At 53.8% G+C, this 16,487-nt stretch overlaps 1 protein-coding gene across 2 annotated transcripts in view; it reads left to right on the forward strand.

Moving 5' to 3' along the window:
- TDRD9 (tudor domain containing 9) overlaps nt 1-16,487 on the forward strand; it is a 111,744-nt gene that overhangs the window by 65,497 nt on the left and 29,760 nt on the right. For both annotated transcript variants that reach the window (XM_070775833.1, XM_070775834.1), the window contains exons 22-32: nt 1,037-1,144; nt 4,322-4,422; nt 5,828-6,001; nt 8,558-8,669; nt 9,717-9,929; nt 10,188-10,277; nt 10,723-10,983; nt 12,031-12,186; nt 13,117-13,187; nt 14,621-14,730; nt 15,166-15,262. In XM_070775833.1, coding sequence (XP_070631934.1) covers nt 1,037-1,144; nt 4,322-4,422; nt 5,828-6,001; nt 8,558-8,669; nt 9,717-9,929; nt 10,188-10,277; nt 10,723-10,983; nt 12,031-12,186; nt 13,117-13,187; nt 14,621-14,730; nt 15,166-15,262 — 1,493 coding nt within the window. The remainder of the gene's footprint in view (nt 1-1,036; nt 1,145-4,321; nt 4,423-5,827; nt 6,002-8,557; nt 8,670-9,716; nt 9,930-10,187; nt 10,278-10,722; nt 10,984-12,030; nt 12,187-13,116; nt 13,188-14,620; nt 14,731-15,165; nt 15,263-16,487) is intronic.

Raw genomic sequence — 16,487 nt, forward strand, 5'->3', positions numbered from 1 at the left:
CCTTGCGTTCAGGTTTCTATGTCACTGAGTTGGTGATCCAGACCCAGTTCTGATCTCTGGAGGCGTGTTTCTAAAGGCTGCTGTCTTTACTGCTTCCAGAGAGATCCTTTTATTTTGGCTTTTAAGAAAGTAAAATTGCTGTTAATATTACGTTGCTTTTACCCTACATCAGAAAGTTTTTTCAACTTTGGAGGCCGTGATCAGACTCCCTTGTTGGATGGAGCCTTGTAGGCGTGTGTGGAGGGAAGTGTGTCCTGGAGAGGCAGCCAGTGCTTCTGACTCAGGCTCAGAGGCGGAGGCGGGCTTGTCCTGCGTCCACCTGTTGGCTGACGCACACAGAGTTGGGATCCTGTAACCTGGAGGCTGCTGGGAAACCAATGTCAAATTACTTTAAGGTTGGGACAGTCTTCCTTGGGTGTTGGTTTCAAATGGCATGTTTTTAACTGACGAAGCGGCTCTTTGCAGAGTGCTTTTTAGAAGTGAGCATTGAAGGCAGGCCTGCTGCCCTGAGTCTATGTGCCCCAGTTGTAACTTTACCTGAACATTTTGGAGAAGGCCTGACCCATGGAAGGAAGTATGTTGAGGAGAAGGTAGAAAATGCTGGCTAGCCCCCAGGGCCCTGTGTGTGCAGTCATTTGTGTCCTTGTTCAACTCGCCACTGTTTTCTAAACCTCATTCTTTTTCCTAGCTGCACGGTGTGGCTTGTGGGATCTTAGTTCCCCAAGCAGTGATTGAACCTGTGTACCCTGGATTGGGAGAGTGGAGTCTTAACTACTGGACTGCCAGGGAAGTCCCTAAACCTCATTCTGAGAAATAGTCAGGCTCTTTGGAGCAATGATCTTGTAGAATGTGTTTCTGTTACAGGGAAGTAACCAGAATTGTGACTTTCTGGTTGGTTGATTAAAGGTCCAGGTTTTTAAAAAATATTAACTCATCTTTTATATTATGGATGTCATTCTGGGATGAGATTACTGTATTAATGAGACAATGTGATAGAATCATGCTGTTACTTCATGAAAATACATCTGTCTCCCAGGTTGTGTTGGCAGGTGCTTTTTATCCAAATTACTTTACTTTCGGGCAGCCTGATGAAGAGATAGCCACGAGGGAGCTGGCAGGCAAAGACCCAAAGACGACCATCGTGGTAGGTGGGGAGACAGTGGCCTTCCCTGGGGGAGACTGGGCGCTCGGTTTTCAGGCAGGCATCATTCCAGTGTGGCCAGTACGGAACATTTTATTTCCCCTTTGTCTCTGTTTGTATAAATGCTTAGTGGATTTTTTTCCCCTAAAGTGAATTTCATGGCTTGTCTGACCTTTTCACATGCCTCCACTGGTTCCTGTCTCACAGACCTGGCCTGAAGAAAGAAGGCCTTGTGGAGTGAAGTAGTCAAGGCTAACCTTGCCTGCCCCATCTCGTTCTGAAGGATTTAACATACTTCTCCATAAATTTAAGAGCAGGTGGTTAATAACTTCATTTTACGCAAAGTGTAAAGGGTTATTTGGTTGGCAACTTTGTACTGCGATTTAAACTCTGATCCCCATTCACACGTAACAGAATCACCTAGAGAGTGTTTGTTTATTTTGAAATTCAGACTTGAGGCCCTGTGCCACAGAATCTGAACTAGAAGTGCGGCCTGAAAATTAGTGTTTAAATAACATGAGCTCTGGGCGAATCTCATGGTCAGTCACAGCGCTCACCACCTATCAACGCTGGTGGACTCTGTGTCTAATCAAACCTGAGCCCAGGGTGACTTCAGGGTCGGCCTCTGGGAGTCGGGCTTTCGTGGGCTCGTGCTGCGACCTCAGCCTGCATCTGCTAAAGGGGTGCGGAGACCTGGCGAGGCTCCCGGCGGTGGCGAGCCCACAGCACTGCGGCCTCTCCTCCCCCACTGGGGCTGTGCTCTGCTAGTGAAGAAGCAGAGTTCACACTGGGGTGGGGGTGGGGGGGTCTTGGAGGAGCACCGCGCTTTGTCCCGCGGAGGTGCTTGTCAGCTCTGCCTCGCGGTGGGGAAGCCTGGCTGGGCCTCTGCTCTTCCTGATGGCCATGGTGGACGAAGCACGCTCGGCGCACGTCCTTGGATGTGGGACTGTGCTTGCCTGTTCACCATGCGCTCTGCGGGCCAGAATTCCCTCCCGTGTGCTTTGTAACAGCTGAGCTCGTGCTAGTATGGACTGTCCTCTGAGGGCGCCTTTGCTAGCTGCTTTTTACTCATTTTTCTTTGCATTTCACCCTTCGAGTGAGAGATTGGTCATCGCCCTTAATTCATGACGTGGCTGGGGGGTCCGAGGGTGGCTCTGTGACTTGCCGAAAGAGACTGAACAAGGCAGGACTTGAACTCAGACCCGAATCCACAGCCCTTGCTGTTCACGACCTGCTGCCTCTTGTGGAGCTGTGCTGGGCATGGGGCAGTGGCTCCGGGTTTCATACCAGAGTCAGAGCTCAGAACCCAGATGGCCCTGTGGGGAGGGCAGGGTGGGTGTGGGGAGGGGGCGGAGTGGGGAGGGGCGGAGTGGGCAGGGTGGGTGTGGGGAGGGGGCGGAGTGGGGAGGGGCGGAGTGGGCAGGGTGGGTATGGGGAGAGGGCAGAGTGGGCAGGGTGGGAGTGGGGAGGGGGTGGAGTGGGGAGAGGGAAGGAGGGGTTGCCCAGGGCCTCCTGGTTGGGTGTTGCCTGCAGGGTGAGGACCCACTCCCGCCTCTCAGGGGTGTCTGCATTCCCACCACTGCCTGTGTAGACATACCATGTTTGATAAAGATATATAGGCTACTCTGTTATTTTAAGGTGAAATGAAGTCTTTTGTGTATTGGACTTTTGGACTATTTTAACAGGGAAGAATCAGTTTTCATTCCAATCCCAAATTAAGGGCAATGCCAAAGAATGTTTAAACTACTGCACAATTGCACTCGTTTCACATGCTAGCAAGATTATGCTCAAAATTCTCCAAGCTAGGCTTCAACAGTATGTGAACTGAGAACTTCCAGATGTACAAGCTGGATTTAGAAAAGGCAGAGGAACCAGAGATCAAGATTGCCAACATCCTTTGGATCACAGAAAAAGCAAGAGAATTCCAGAAAAAACATCTGCTTCATAGACTATGCTAAAGCCTTTGACTGTGTGGATCACAACAAACTGGAAAATTCTTAATGAGAATACCAGACCTACCTGCCTCTTGAGAAGTCTGTATGCAGGTCAAGAAGCAACAGTTAGAACTGGACATGGAACAGCAGACTGGTTCCCAATTGGGAAAGGAGTACGTCAAGGCTGTATATTGTCACCCTGCTTATTTAACTTATATACAGAGTACATCATGAGAAACGTTGGGCTGTAGAATCACAAGCTGAAATCAAGATTGCCAGGAGAAATATCAATAACCTCAGATATGCAGATGACACCACCCTTATGGCAGAGGTTGAAGAGGAACTAACGAGCCTCTTGATGAAAAGTGAAAGAGGAGAGTGAAAAAGCTGGCTTAAAACCCAGCATTCAGAAAACGAAGTTCATGGCAAATAGATGGGGAAACAATGGAAACAGTGAGAGACTTCATTTTTGGGGGCTCCAAAATCACTGCAGGTGGTGATTGCAGCCATGAAATTCAAAGACGCTTGCTCCTTGGAAGAAAAGCTATGAGCAACCTAGACAGCATATTAAAAAACAGACACGTTACTTTACCAACAAAGGTCTGTCTAGTCAAAGCTCTGGTTTTTCCCAGTAGTCATGTATGGATGTGAGAGTTGGACCATAAAGAAGGCTGAGCATCAAAGGATTGATGCTTTTGAACTCTGGTGTTGGAGAAGACTCTTGAGAGTCCCTGGACTACAAGGAGATCAAACCAGTCAATCCTGAAGGAAATCAGCCCTGAATATTCATTAGAAGGATTGATGATGAAACTGAAGCTCTGATACTTTGGCCTCCTGATGCAAAGAACTGACTTCTTAGAAAAGACCCTGATGCTGGCAAAGACTGAAGTCAGGAGGAGAAGGGGATAACAGAGGACGAGATGGTTGGATGGCATCACCTACTTGATGGACATGAGTTTGAGCAAGCTCCGGGAGATGGTGTGAAGGACAGGAAAGCCCACTGTGCTGTAGTCTGTGGGGTCACAGAGAGTCGGGCACGACTGAGCGACTGAACAGTGTGGAAGAATTAGCCTTTGTCCGATGTGTGTTATTAAAGCTTAGTTATTACCCACAGCGGTCGTTAGTCCTTCTGTGCCCTGCTGTGGGGTCCACCTCTCTGGTTAGAGACGGCGCGCTCTGCTCTGTGAACACGGTGACTCGCGGGGGCTCCGGGTCTGCCCCTGCTAACGCCTGCCGTGTTTTACAGCTGAAGCATATCCCTCCCTACGGATTTCTCTACCACCAGCAGCTGCAGTCTCTCTTCAGACAGTGTGGCCAAGTCAAGTCCATCGTGTTCGATGGTGCAAAGTAAGTGGTGCACTTTTGTAATCCACTGCGGCTGCGAAAGAGCCGTGAGGTTTTCACTTTTGCAGGGGCCGGTTCTTGAAACTGGGTGTGTGGGAGAATGGGCCCACACGTCAGAGGGCCGCTGTGGACAGCTCTCGAAGCGCAGCTGCGGTTCATGTAGCTGTGTGTCTGCTCTCAGCCGAGTTTCTCCTAAAGGAGCCGAGCTGTGTGGTTCCGGGTCTGACACCCAGGGTGTTCAGTAGTGTGAGGGGTATGGGCTGACGCTCGGGGGGTGCACTGCACTGGGGTGTGTCTGGCTGAGATTTCACATGTGGGCCAGCCGCCAGAAGTACCCCCAGGAGACTTTGCTTCAGTCATTTAGAACCTGGGGGACAAAGAGCGAGGAGCCAACGGGGATAGGGAATGGGAGGAGGCTGGGAGGCAGGGGAGGGATGTCGTGGGCTCGGCTTGTTCCACCTCTTGAGTTGGGAACACTCAGGGAAGAGGAGAATCATGGTGATCTAGAGTCTTCGAAAGAAATGATCTCTAAGGAGAGACCTGGGCGCCTTCTAGAGACAGCTGGTGGGACCGGAATGGATGTGCGTGAAGGGAGCCCCAGGCAGGTGGGGGTCAGTGGAGGGGGCGGAAAGGGAGCTGAGGCGGGACAGTGGAGTTGGGAGGGGGACTAGGGGTGGAAGGACAGTGGAGCCGGCCGCTCTTACCAGCTCAGGGCTCCGGCTCCCCCAGGCTCGCGCTCTCCGGGACAGCAGCTGGAGGGTCACGAGTCTGTTTCTGAGTGTGATGTTTGACCTGGGCAGTTTTGACATTCATTCACCAGCAAATGTGAACGAGAGGGTTTTCCCGTTTATACCAGGGAGTGCCTGGCGGGCACCCACACTGCGTGTTTGATTCTTACCCCTTGGGAGGGGTGGGCTGGCAGGACCCTGCGGAGCGGGGCGGTGGAGGCCGTGCCTCAGCGTCACTGTGATAAACCGGGTGTTTGAGGGGGGCCAGAAAGATCGCTGAGCTGCTCAGCTGTGTGCTTTTCTCTCTCTGCATTTTATTCTACAATAAACTAGCAAAACCCAGACCTATCACTTTGTTCCAATAATGACAATTAAGATTTCTTAGCTGGACATTCCACTTGAAGTCGGTCTTTATTTCACATTATACTGCATGATACGTGAGGACGATACTGGCTTTTAATTTAATGGTATGTCATTGTAATTTTTATTGCTCTTAAGTGAGTAGTTTCCTCTTGAATACATCTTCTTGATTAACCCTGTGATGAGAAGTTAGTTACTAGGTAGTTTTGAGGAGATGTGTAGCTGAAAATCTTTTATCTGAACTTGAGAGAAATTAATATACACTTAACTCTGTTTCAGACGCCTCATAAGCTTATTTTTTATCTGTATTTGTGGAGCAGAGCCTTTGTGGAGTTTTCACGCAATCCAACAGAGAGGTTTAAAACGCTCCCTGCCGTGTACATGGCCATCAAGATGTCTCAGCTCAAAGTGTCCCTTGAACTCAGTGTTCACTCTGCAGAGGAGATTGAAGCGAAGGTGCAAGGAGGGGCCGTGTCCAAGCTCCGGAACACGAGGTAGGCTCAGGAGGCGGGTGGGCACGACTCTGTCCTGCTGCCTACACATTCTCAAATGCCACTTTTGAGCAGCTGCTTAGCCGTGCTGAAGGTCACACACTCGCACTGGCCTGGGCTGCCGTGTGCGCTCGCACGGTCACTCGACCTCTCTGAACCTCAGCGTTTGCGTCTGTGTGGTAGCTGCGGCACCTGTGGTCAAGGCTGCCGGGGAGTGGGCGGAGTCGCTGTGTCATTTTCAGTTGAGTCGAGGGGACCGAGCCTGGTGCCAGCCGCCTTTCTTCCTCCTTCCCGTCGCTCCTTTTCTCAAGCACAAGAGGGTCTTCCTTGTCCTCAGCGGAGCTGACCCGGCACGGAGTGGCGGCGCCCTTGGGAGCTCCTGGCAGGCAGCGCAGGGGTTCCGCCCGGCCCGGGGCGCTGCCGTGCGGTTGGCGGCTCTGCGCACCTTGGGCCGACCTGAATGCCCTCGGCGTCCCCGGTGGGAGCACTTTCGGTTGTGCCCGCAGAGCTGCAGTCCTGTGTCTTTCCTCTCAGTCATCTTGTAAGCCCCCGAGGCACCCAACCCGAAGTCGAGGAGTGGGGAGGAAGGGAAGTATGGCCACGAGTGTGGCTGGTGTGGGATGACCTGACTCTGAGGGTGGCAGCTGGGTGTGCTGAGTCTGGGGCCATGTGCAGCACACCCGTCCCGCTGCCTGGCTGCCTGGGCACCTTACTTAACAGACGGGTCTGCGGACAGGGCAGAGAGGCGGGTCAGGGTCTCTCATCATCCTTCCTCTTCATGGAAGAATAAAATTACTAGGGAAAAAAGGAAACCTTTTCTCAAACTTGAGTTGTATCTCCTCACATTTTAGCATTGGCTGTGTTGCTGCTTTAAGGGATGAATGATAACTGGATTTTTTAGAAACCACGTATGTGTTTTCTAATGACATGACTTCATGACCTAGGCGTGGACTTCTTAGTGACATGACGCAGCCGTGGATTCTTATGGTTTTCTAAAGGTCAGGGTTACTCACCTCTGAACCCACAAGTCAGGAGACCTTGCAGTTCCCAGATTTAGAATTTATATCCTTGAAAGCAGAATTCCGTGACAATCTTGAGCATTAGCATGTGTTTGTAGAGGGTGGTGTGTGACTGTGGGGTGCACCCCCTGCCCCAGGGCAGCGCAGGACACCGGCAGAGTCTCTCGTGGGAGATGAGGTGCAGTTCGTCGTCACTGGCTGTGTCTCATTAAACCTCCTTTCCTGTAGTAGCCGTGGACTAGTGCGAGCAGTCGCCTCACATACGTGAGCACACGCGTGTTCTTTGTGACACCTCTGTTGCACTAGTGCGAGCAGTCGCCTCACGTACGTAAGCACACGCGTGTTCTTTGTGACACCTCTGTTGCACTAGTGCGAGCAGTCGCCTCACGTACGTAAGCACACGCGTGTTCTTTGTGACACCTCTGTTGCACTAGTGCGAGCAGTCGCCTCACGTACGTAAGCACACGCGTGTTCTTTGTGACACCTCTGTTGCACTAGTGCGAGCAGTCGCCTCACGTACGTAAGCACACGCGTGTTCTTTGTGACACCTCTGTTGCACTAGTGCGAGCAGTCGCCTCACGTACGTAAGCACACGCGTGTTCTTTGTGACACCTCTGTTGCACTAGTGCGAGCAGTCGCCTCACGTACGTAAGCACACGCGTGTTCTTTGTGACACCTCTGTTGCACTAGTGCGAGCAGTCGCCTCACGTACGTAAGCACACGCGTGTTCTTTGTGACACCTCTGTTGCACTAGTGCGAGCAGTCGCCTCACGTACGTAAGCACACGCGTGTTCTTTGTGACACCTCTGTTGCACTAGTGCGAGCAGTCGCCTCACGTACGTAAGCACACGCGTGTTCTTTGTGACACCTCTGTTGCACTAGTGCGAGCAGTCGCCTCACGTACGTAAGCACACGCGTGTTCTTTGTGACACCTCTGTTGCACTAGTGCGAGCAGTCGCCTCACGTACGTAAGCACACGCGTGTTCTTTGTGACACCTCTGTTGCACTAGTGCGAGCAGTCGCCTCACGTACGTAAGCACACGCGTGTTCTTTGTGACACCTCTGTTGCACTAGTGCGAGCAGTCGCCTCACGTACGTAAGCACACGCGTGTTCTTTGTGACACCTCTGTTGCACTAGTGCGAGCAGTCGCCTCACGTACGTAAGCACACGCGTGTTCTTTGTGACACCTCTGTTGCACTAGTGCGAGCAGTCGCCTCACGTACGTAAGCACACGCGTGTTCTTTGTGACACCTCTGTTGCACTAGTGCGAGCAGTCGCCTCACGTACGTAAGCACACGCGTGTTCTTTGTGACACCTCTGTTGCACTAGTGCGAGCAGTCGCCTCACGTACGTAAGCACACGCGTGTTCTTTGTGACACCTCTGTTGCACTAGTGCGAGCAGTCGCCTCACGTACGTAAGCACACGCCTTCTTTGTGACACCTCTGTTGCACTAGTGCGAGCAGTCGCCTCACGTACGTAAGCACACGCGTGTTCTTTGTGACACCTCTGTGCCTTTTAAGATAAGTGGTGTCTAACAGGGTGAACGTGGACTTCCAGAAGAAGACAGTTGATCCCGTGCAAGTCTCCTTTAACATGGTGGACCAATCGCGGACCATCACAGACCTGCTCCTAACAGTGGAAGTCACAGAGGTGAGAGCGGTGCGACCCGGGCGTTGGAGCTCTTCTGTCGTCTCTGTTTAGAGCCGCCCCGTCGAGCGCACGGGGCAGTGGGCGTGGAGGTGCAGCCGCAGACGGCCCGTGTACTTTAGTCACCCACGCCGCACCCGTGGCAGCGAGGGCTTAGTCCTCAGGTTGCTTAGGGTCGGCCCTCTGTCCATGGCTCCTCGCATCCTCACATTCGACCAGCCGTGGACCGTGTGTCCTGTGTCTCACAGTGGAGAAGCCTCCCGGTGAGGGGCCCTCACGGTGCACACCAGCGTCATCAAGGGCATCGCTAAAGGCCACCAGGAGTCCGTCTGGGTGAGCTCGAGTCACTTTCACTCGCAAATTCAAACGTGGCTGTAACAGAACAAAAAACACAAGTGTTCATCCTAGAATCAAAGTTTAATTTTCAAAATGGTAGTACATTTGAAATGCCGAAAAACACCAGTTTAGCAACAGGCACAGGTAGGACGTCACTGGCGTGGCGCTGTTTGCCTGTAATTCAGTTGTATCAGCAGAGCTGGCATTGGCAGCAGCGTTCGTTGGAGTGTAGTTTTTACTTCTTCAAAATAAAATTTCAGTTAAAATGCCGCAGGCTTCCTAGCAAATGCGTGGTCCCCTTCCCTGGGAGACTCCGCCTAGCAGCCTGGCCTCCCGCCGCCTGGAGGGCCGCAGCAGTGCAGCCTGGGCTGTGTGGTGGCGGCAGCGGGCGAGGCCGTCCGCACTCCGCCCCACGCTCTGGGGGGGCTCTGTGGGCTCGGCGGGTCCTGGGGGCTGGTCGGATGGGACAGCCCTGACCTCGTGTGGCCCCAGGGCCTGCAGTGCTGGTGCGCGTCACACTCCCTCACCTCACTTGACCGGAGCCCCCGTTTCCTCATAAGCACCGACTCAAAGCCTGGAGAACCTTAGGGACCAGGGAATATAGCTTGTGACCTGCGGTGGTCGGCAGGGGGGCACGCCAGGCCTGCAGCAGGCGCGCCTGTCCCTCTGGACGGAGATCCTCTCCAGGGTTTGTTTCCTCCTCCTCCCCTCTAGGTGGTTGAAGTGGGACACTTCTGGGGGTACAGGACCGATGAGAAGAACTGGGAGTTTCTGAAGAGTCTGGCTGCCGAGATAAACCGCCTCACGCTGGTGCCCCTGCCTGTCCACCCCCACCCCGACCAGGTCTGCCTGGCTCCCTTCGCCGACAGTGATAAAGAAAGCTACTTCAGAGCCCAGGTCCTCTATGTTTCTGGAAATTCTGCCGAGGTATGTTTTTCTGTAGTAAATCTTGCAAACGGAAATGAGGCAGACTCAAAGCAGTTGACAGAAAGATTTTTGTCTTTTCTCGTGGAAACTAAATATAAAATAGTTACAATTAGAGAAGTGGTGCAGTCGGAAAGCCCCTTCCCTCAGTGGCCTGAGGACTCGCCCTGTCCTGGGAGTCCCGAGGAGTGGGCTTGGCTGGGGCGGCCGCGTCTGGGCTCCTGGCCGGGCCTGCACTGACGCACACCCGGCCTCCTCTAGGTGTTCTTCGTGGACTACGGGAACAGAGCGCGCGTGGCGCTGGGCGTCCTCATGGAGATGCCCTGCCAGTTCCTTGAGCTGCCCTTTCAGGTGAGGGGGACACATTGCGGTGGCCTGAGCGTGTGAAGCTGGAGGGGTCTTGGAGGTCAGGGCTCGCCCCTCAGCTTGCAGATGGGCCAAGACCCAGAGTAGGAAGGCCCTCATTTTGTTGTGCTCCCCAAGTCTGGTTTCTGCTTTTTCCCTGAGATATGTTGCTGTAGATGTTTTTGCTGATAGTGCTTCTGGAGCAAGTTAAAGTACATGGAGGGTTTCAAACTTCGTGAAGTTTATAATGCTTTTCCACCTGTACTTTGTAAAAGGCATTCTAAGCTTTTTTGTCATCGACTGACGAGACCATGTGGTTTTAGCTGTGGCGTCCTCGGTCACCCTGCCGTGCTTCCAGTAGGGTCTGTGATGGTTCCTGGTGCAGACCCCGCCCAGGTCTACTTTGGGTAGCGTCTGGGCTGAGTGTCTGGCCCTGCCCCCTGCCCTGCAGGCCCTGGAGTTCAAGATCTGCAAGATGCGGCCATCAGCGAGGTGCCTGGTGTGTGGCGAGCGCTGGAGCAGCGGGGCCAGCCAGCGCTTCTCCTCTCTGGTCGGCGGCCGCACCCTCCTGGTGAAGGTCTTCTCCATGGTGCACAGCGTCCTGCACGTGGACGCCTACCTCCCCTCAGGGCTGCAGGACACGGTCAGCGTGCGGGGCATCCTCATCAGCCAGGGCTACGCTGAGCCGGCCGAGGAGCCCTACGAGTCCAAGGTGTGTGCTGCCCGTGGGCGGGGTGGGGCAGGAGGCAGAGGGGGCCTTTCCCGCTCTCAGGATCTCAAGGGCTGCAGAGCCGGACAGCGATTGGTGTGTTGAGATCTGTGGTTCCTTCCTAAATGTCTTCTAGTTTCTTTGAGGCCAAATCATGGTGGCCAGGTACAGCTCTTGTGGTTTCCGGTTATGAAGCTGTTGGTGTTTTGTTGTTGTTGTTCTTGGAACCAAACTTAGATGTGAAAGTGTTCTCTCTTTGGGGAGTTGTTAAAAATGGATTCCAAGATTTATCTCCCTAATGAATTTTATAATTCCTTTATAAAATATTTGTTTCTAGCGTTTGAAACATTTCAAAATGTATTTCAACTGTTTATTTCAAAACCATTTCTGAAGCTGCCTTTCTTGATCTGAAGGTTTGAGATGCCACTTTGAGGCTCATGTTGAAGGTGGCTCCTTCTGTAATTTCTGCTGGGGATGAGGTACTGGGTTGGGCAGGGGGCAAACCAGCAGGGAAACGTCACCATAGAGCCAGCCGGGTTTGTGTTTGCACTTGAGAAAACGCACCAGGGGTCCTGGTCACAGTCCCGGGATGAAGCTGACATTTTGTGTACAAAACCTGTGTCACCCTTCAGTTCTCTGATGGCTGAGGGCTTCCCTGGTGGCTCAGCTGGTAAAGAGTCCTCCTGCAATGCTGGTGTCCTGGGTTCGACCCCTGGGTTGGGAAGATCCCCTGGAGAAGGGAAAGGCTACCCACTCCAGTGTTCTGGCCTGGAGAATTCCGTGGACTGTGTATGTCCAGGGTCGCAAAGAGTCAGACACGACTGAGCGACTTTCACTTTGGCTGAAAGTTAGTAAAGGCTAATGAGCTGAGCCTTTAGTGAGTTCTGTCTTCTTTTGTTTGTATCAATAAATTATCTTTTGACATCTTAATGATCTAAAGGTAACCTAATGATAAGGTGGTGCCTATGAAATGCTTTGATTAATTTGGAATAAAATGTTTTTAATACTGGTTTTCCTTTTACCAAAATGAATTTTTCTTGTTTTGTTTAGCAAAGCCACGAAGCTCTCAAGGGTCTCTTTTCCAAATCAGTAGAAGACCTGACAGACATGTCCACGGCGTCTCCCGTGAAAGACGACGAAAAGCACCTGATCCGGATTTTGCTGGAGAGCTTTTCTTCCAATAAGCTGGGTAACCCAAGCTGCAAGGTAATTTATAGGAGGTATTGTACAGTCCAGTTAAAAACTTTGAATCACTCTGCAGCTATAAGCTGAGTTGTAGCTGGAAGTCATGGTGGTTTTTTGTTCTTGGTTTTTAGTACTGTTACTTCTCTCACTGTGGAGCCTGTATTAATATGAGAAAAACCTAGAATTTCGTGTAGAGACAGGCTTTTGGCTAGTTCTTTTTTTTTTTTTTTTTTTTTGAGTGGTTCTTTTTTAAGCCAACCTTTCCAGAGGCGACACCATGTGAAAAAGATTGCACAGCCTAAAAGCTGAGGGTTATGTTGATTATATTTGGCGGACTTGCTGAGGACTCAAGCCCGGGAGGCAGCCTCTCAGACAGTTCTGAGGAGGCAGGATAGACGGGCGCTTTGCAGCAAAGCCGGGCAGTTGGGTGGCAGGCTGCGTTTCCAGTCACAGAGACCGGTGTTTGCTCGTCAGATGGAGGGGAGCACGGCTGTGGGCTTCGGAGGACCAGCGGCAGGGCTCAGCTTCGTCCCTTGGTGGCGTCTGGCGGGAAGGGTTGGCTGGGACGTGTCCCGTCGCCCCAGCCAGGGACTCTGCTTTTATTGTCCTGGCCTCTGGCTGTGTGGTCTTGGGCTGCTGCTGCAGTGAAGAGAGGCCTTTCACAGAAGTGCTTGACAGTGTTTCCTTTTCTTGACCAAAGGCTATCTTATATATGTGTGTGTGTAGATACATTTTATATGCAAAATATGAAGGTTTCCATTGATGGAAACAGGTGCATTCCAGGAGAATACCTCTTTTAAGGCGTTTTTCCCCCATTAAATCTTCAAGACCTTATGACTAAGACGTAGCTTTTTTTCTCTTTTAAACTGTGAGCTGACTTTTGGATTTTTAAAATGAAAGTGAAGTGACATTTTACTTATCCGTAACGTTTTGTATGTTTTGTGTGTACAGGCAGTACTTCACGGGCCTTTTAACCCTTACGAACTGAAGTGTCATAGTCTGACCAGAATATCCAAGTTCAGGTATGATTAAGATTCCCATGAAGCTGCTTTCTCTGGTCCTCTGTTCAAAGGGCTTATCAGAAACTAAGCTTTTCTATGTCTAACCTCTCGGAACCTGCTGCCTTTGCTAAGTTCTCTGGCCTCTGTGCTCGCTGCAGACCTGAGGTTCCCACACTCTCTTAGGTGAAAGCCGTTCTGCTGAGACCTGGGCTTCATTAGGGCCCTCGTCGTTTCTGTCCTCAGCATCATCGCCATTCGTCCAGCAGATCTGTCATGCCTGCTGTGTCCTGGGAGGGGTTTAGCGAGAGCACTGGGGGCCACAGCACAGGTGGTGTGCCCCACATTATGGGTCCAGCGGGCACAGCGGCAGGACAGAGGAAACCTCTGACTTCACGGTGGCTTGCTGTGGCTCTTGATGGGCTCCTGGAGCATCATGGAGGCGTCTCAGAGCGCCCTGACCACACTCGGAAGGCCGTCAGGTTTCAGAAGTCTGAGACCCGGAGTGTGCGGAGGAGTGAAGACCAGGAGCATTGTGCTGGCAGGGTGAAGGCTCCAGGAGGGTCCTGGCAGCAGAGGGTGCAGGCCAGATCTGGAGCGAGTGCTCCCCTGAGGACGGGGAGTGAGAGCGGAGGACTGCTGGGAGGCCTGTGTTGCCAAGCCTCATGAGTCGCTTCCTCCTGAGAAGCATGGGAAGCCTCATTTTGTGCATCTTAAACAATCGCTTGGGCTGCAGAGGAAAAACCCTGGCTTGCCAGAGTCTCCTCCAGAACCAGCAGCAGACGTGTCCCCAAGAGCCTGTTAGAAACGCAGAGCTCAGCCCCCAGTTTGCAGCAAGAGCCCCAGAGTCTGCAGGTGCCCGGTGAGCACTTGAGAGGGTGCGGAGCCCGCATGGAGGAGAGACTCTGGAGGCCGTTGCGTCCTGCTCCAGGCGGGTCACCGTGGACTGTGTCCACCGTAGGAGGAGCAGAAAGCTCACGGGAGCTTTCGGTGTGGACTCGATAGCCTGGCCTGCGATTAGAGTCAAAGGTTCGGGAGGAGCAGGCGTGGAGGGTCCCCTGCTGGGCCACTGTGAGCAGGGGGCAGGTGGGCCAGGCCGGGCTTCCCCCAGGCGGGTGTCAGGGACAGCCTGCTGGGACGCAGGCCGCAGCCGCTGCAGGTGGGCAGTGCGGGCGGCGGTCTGGCTGGAGGTGGAGGTTTGTCCCAGGGCAGCACGTGGGTCTGGGCATGGCCGAGACTCGGTGGAGACGGGCCGCGGCCTCCCAGCGATTGGTCGGTCACTGCATTGCGGCCGGCCTGTGTCTGCAGCGGCCACTCCTGGCCTGGCGTCAGGCGCTGCCTCGTGCAGGGACCACTTCTGCGTTTGCGGCCGGCCTGTCTCTGCAGTGGCCTCTCCTGGCCTGGCGTCAGGCGCTGCCTCGTGCAGGGGCCGCCTCTCCCAGGAGCTCTGCTTCCAGGTGCGTCTGGATCGAGAAGGAAAGCATCAACTCGGTCATCATCAGCGACAGCCCCGAGGACACGCACCAGCGGCTGCTGGTCGCAGCGTCCCTCTCCGTGAACACCACTGGTGAGTGAGGGGCTGCGCCGCCCGCCCTGCTCCCCGCCTGACTCCAGGGCCGGGACGTCTGTCCTGAGGTCGGGAGCAGCCTCACACCTGCGGCCCGGCTCCTGGACTCTCTTCTGAGTGCATCAGCGGGTGTGAGTTTGAGCCGGAGAGTCCCAGCCTTCCCACTCCCTGCGCAGGGGCGCGGGGACGGACTCCTTGTCCATGGCTGGACAGGAGGGCGAATCCCAGGTCTTGGCCAGAGGAGGAAGGAGAGGAGGAGTAACCAAACAGGACAATCAAAGCCAGGGCCTTAGGCGGCGGGCTTCCCTTGGGGGGCTGGGGGACCCGCACCGGGAGCTCTGCCTGCCGGGCATCTGTGGGACAGCTGCACGCGGGGTGGGAGGCCTGAGCGCGGGGCACCCACAGTGACCGCCTGCCCGCCGGGCCCGTCCGCAGGGTCCACCATGCTGCTGCGCGAGACCTCCCTGATGCCGCACATCCCAGGCCTCCCCGCGCTGCTCAGCATGCTGTTTGCACCCGTCATGGAGCTCAGGTAGGGAGCGCTCGCAGGTGAGACCGAACCAGCGGGAGAAGCGGGTGTCCTCGTGGGAGAGCGCTGATGGGAACGGCCCTGGGGTCTGCCTGCCGGCAAGCCCGCTGGCTTCAGTGTTTACGGTGGTTTGTGGGGCTGTGCTTGGATCCTGCTCAGAAGGACACTGAGCGGGCCGACAAGGACACACAGCCTCCCATGGGGCCCGGTGACAGTGCAGCGAGAGCACTTGGGAGGGAGAGCGGAGGCTCGGAGCGGTGCCATGGCGGTGTGCATCCATAGCCAGGGGGCGACACCAGGTTCCCTGGCAGCGGCGTCAGTGGACACCAGTGGGTCCCCGCTAGTTGCGGGCTGCGAGCAGAGAAGGCAGCTGGAGCCCCTGGGGTGGAGTGAGGACCAGCCAGACAGCAGGCAGCCCCGAGACACCGCGCTTTGCATGGCGTGTGTTGGAGTAGCAGGGCCTTGCGTTGGAGTAGCAGGATTCGCAGGGCACGACCCAGGGGGCAGCCCTGCTGGGCTTTGTCGAGTAGCAGGATCCGCAGGGCACGACCCAGGAGGCAGCCCTGCTGGGCTTTGTCGAGTTGCGGGGTGGGGGGAATGCAAGAAAGGAATGCAGCTGGGCCTTCGGGAGCCCACGTTCTGGTGGGTGAGAGGGACGGCCTCCCCAGACACTGGGGTGGGCCTGCGCACGCTTGAGCAGGGCTCGTGCCCATGGCTTGTGCCCCGTCCACGTCTCCTGGGAGCACGCACAGGTCCGTCGACCAGCCTTGCTGGTAGAGCTCAGGGTGGGTAGCCCTGTGCCGTGCCTCAGCCCTCCTCCTGTGCGGGCTGCTTAGAATCTGCTGTCACGTTTCAGATACACAGTGCTTTTAAGAAATAATAATAATAATTGTATATGTCTCTTCCCCTTACTATAAAAACATGTGCTACCTAGAAAAAAAAGACTGTATGGGAAACACGAACATCATCAGTATGTTTGTTTTCAGTGTTCACCTAGATAAATACATACACTTAAAACATTGAAGTATAGTTGACTTACAGTGTTGTGCACGTTTTATTTTGTTTTTAAATTTTTTCATACTACATTTTATAAGCATTTGCATAGTACGACGGCGTCTTTGTAAATACTCACTGTACACGTTGCGTCACACACTGCTGAGTGAACACGGAGTGGCTTTTGTCAACTCTTCCCTGTCGTGTTTACATTTGTGTTTGTTTCTGACCTGCT

The sequence above is a fragment of the Bos indicus genome, chromosome 21 (genome assembly GCF_029378745.1).
Source record: "Bos indicus isolate NIAB-ARS_2022 breed Sahiwal x Tharparkar chromosome 21, NIAB-ARS_B.indTharparkar_mat_pri_1.0, whole genome shotgun sequence".
Classification (NCBI taxonomy): Eukaryota; Metazoa; Chordata; class Mammalia; order Artiodactyla; family Bovidae; genus Bos; species Bos indicus.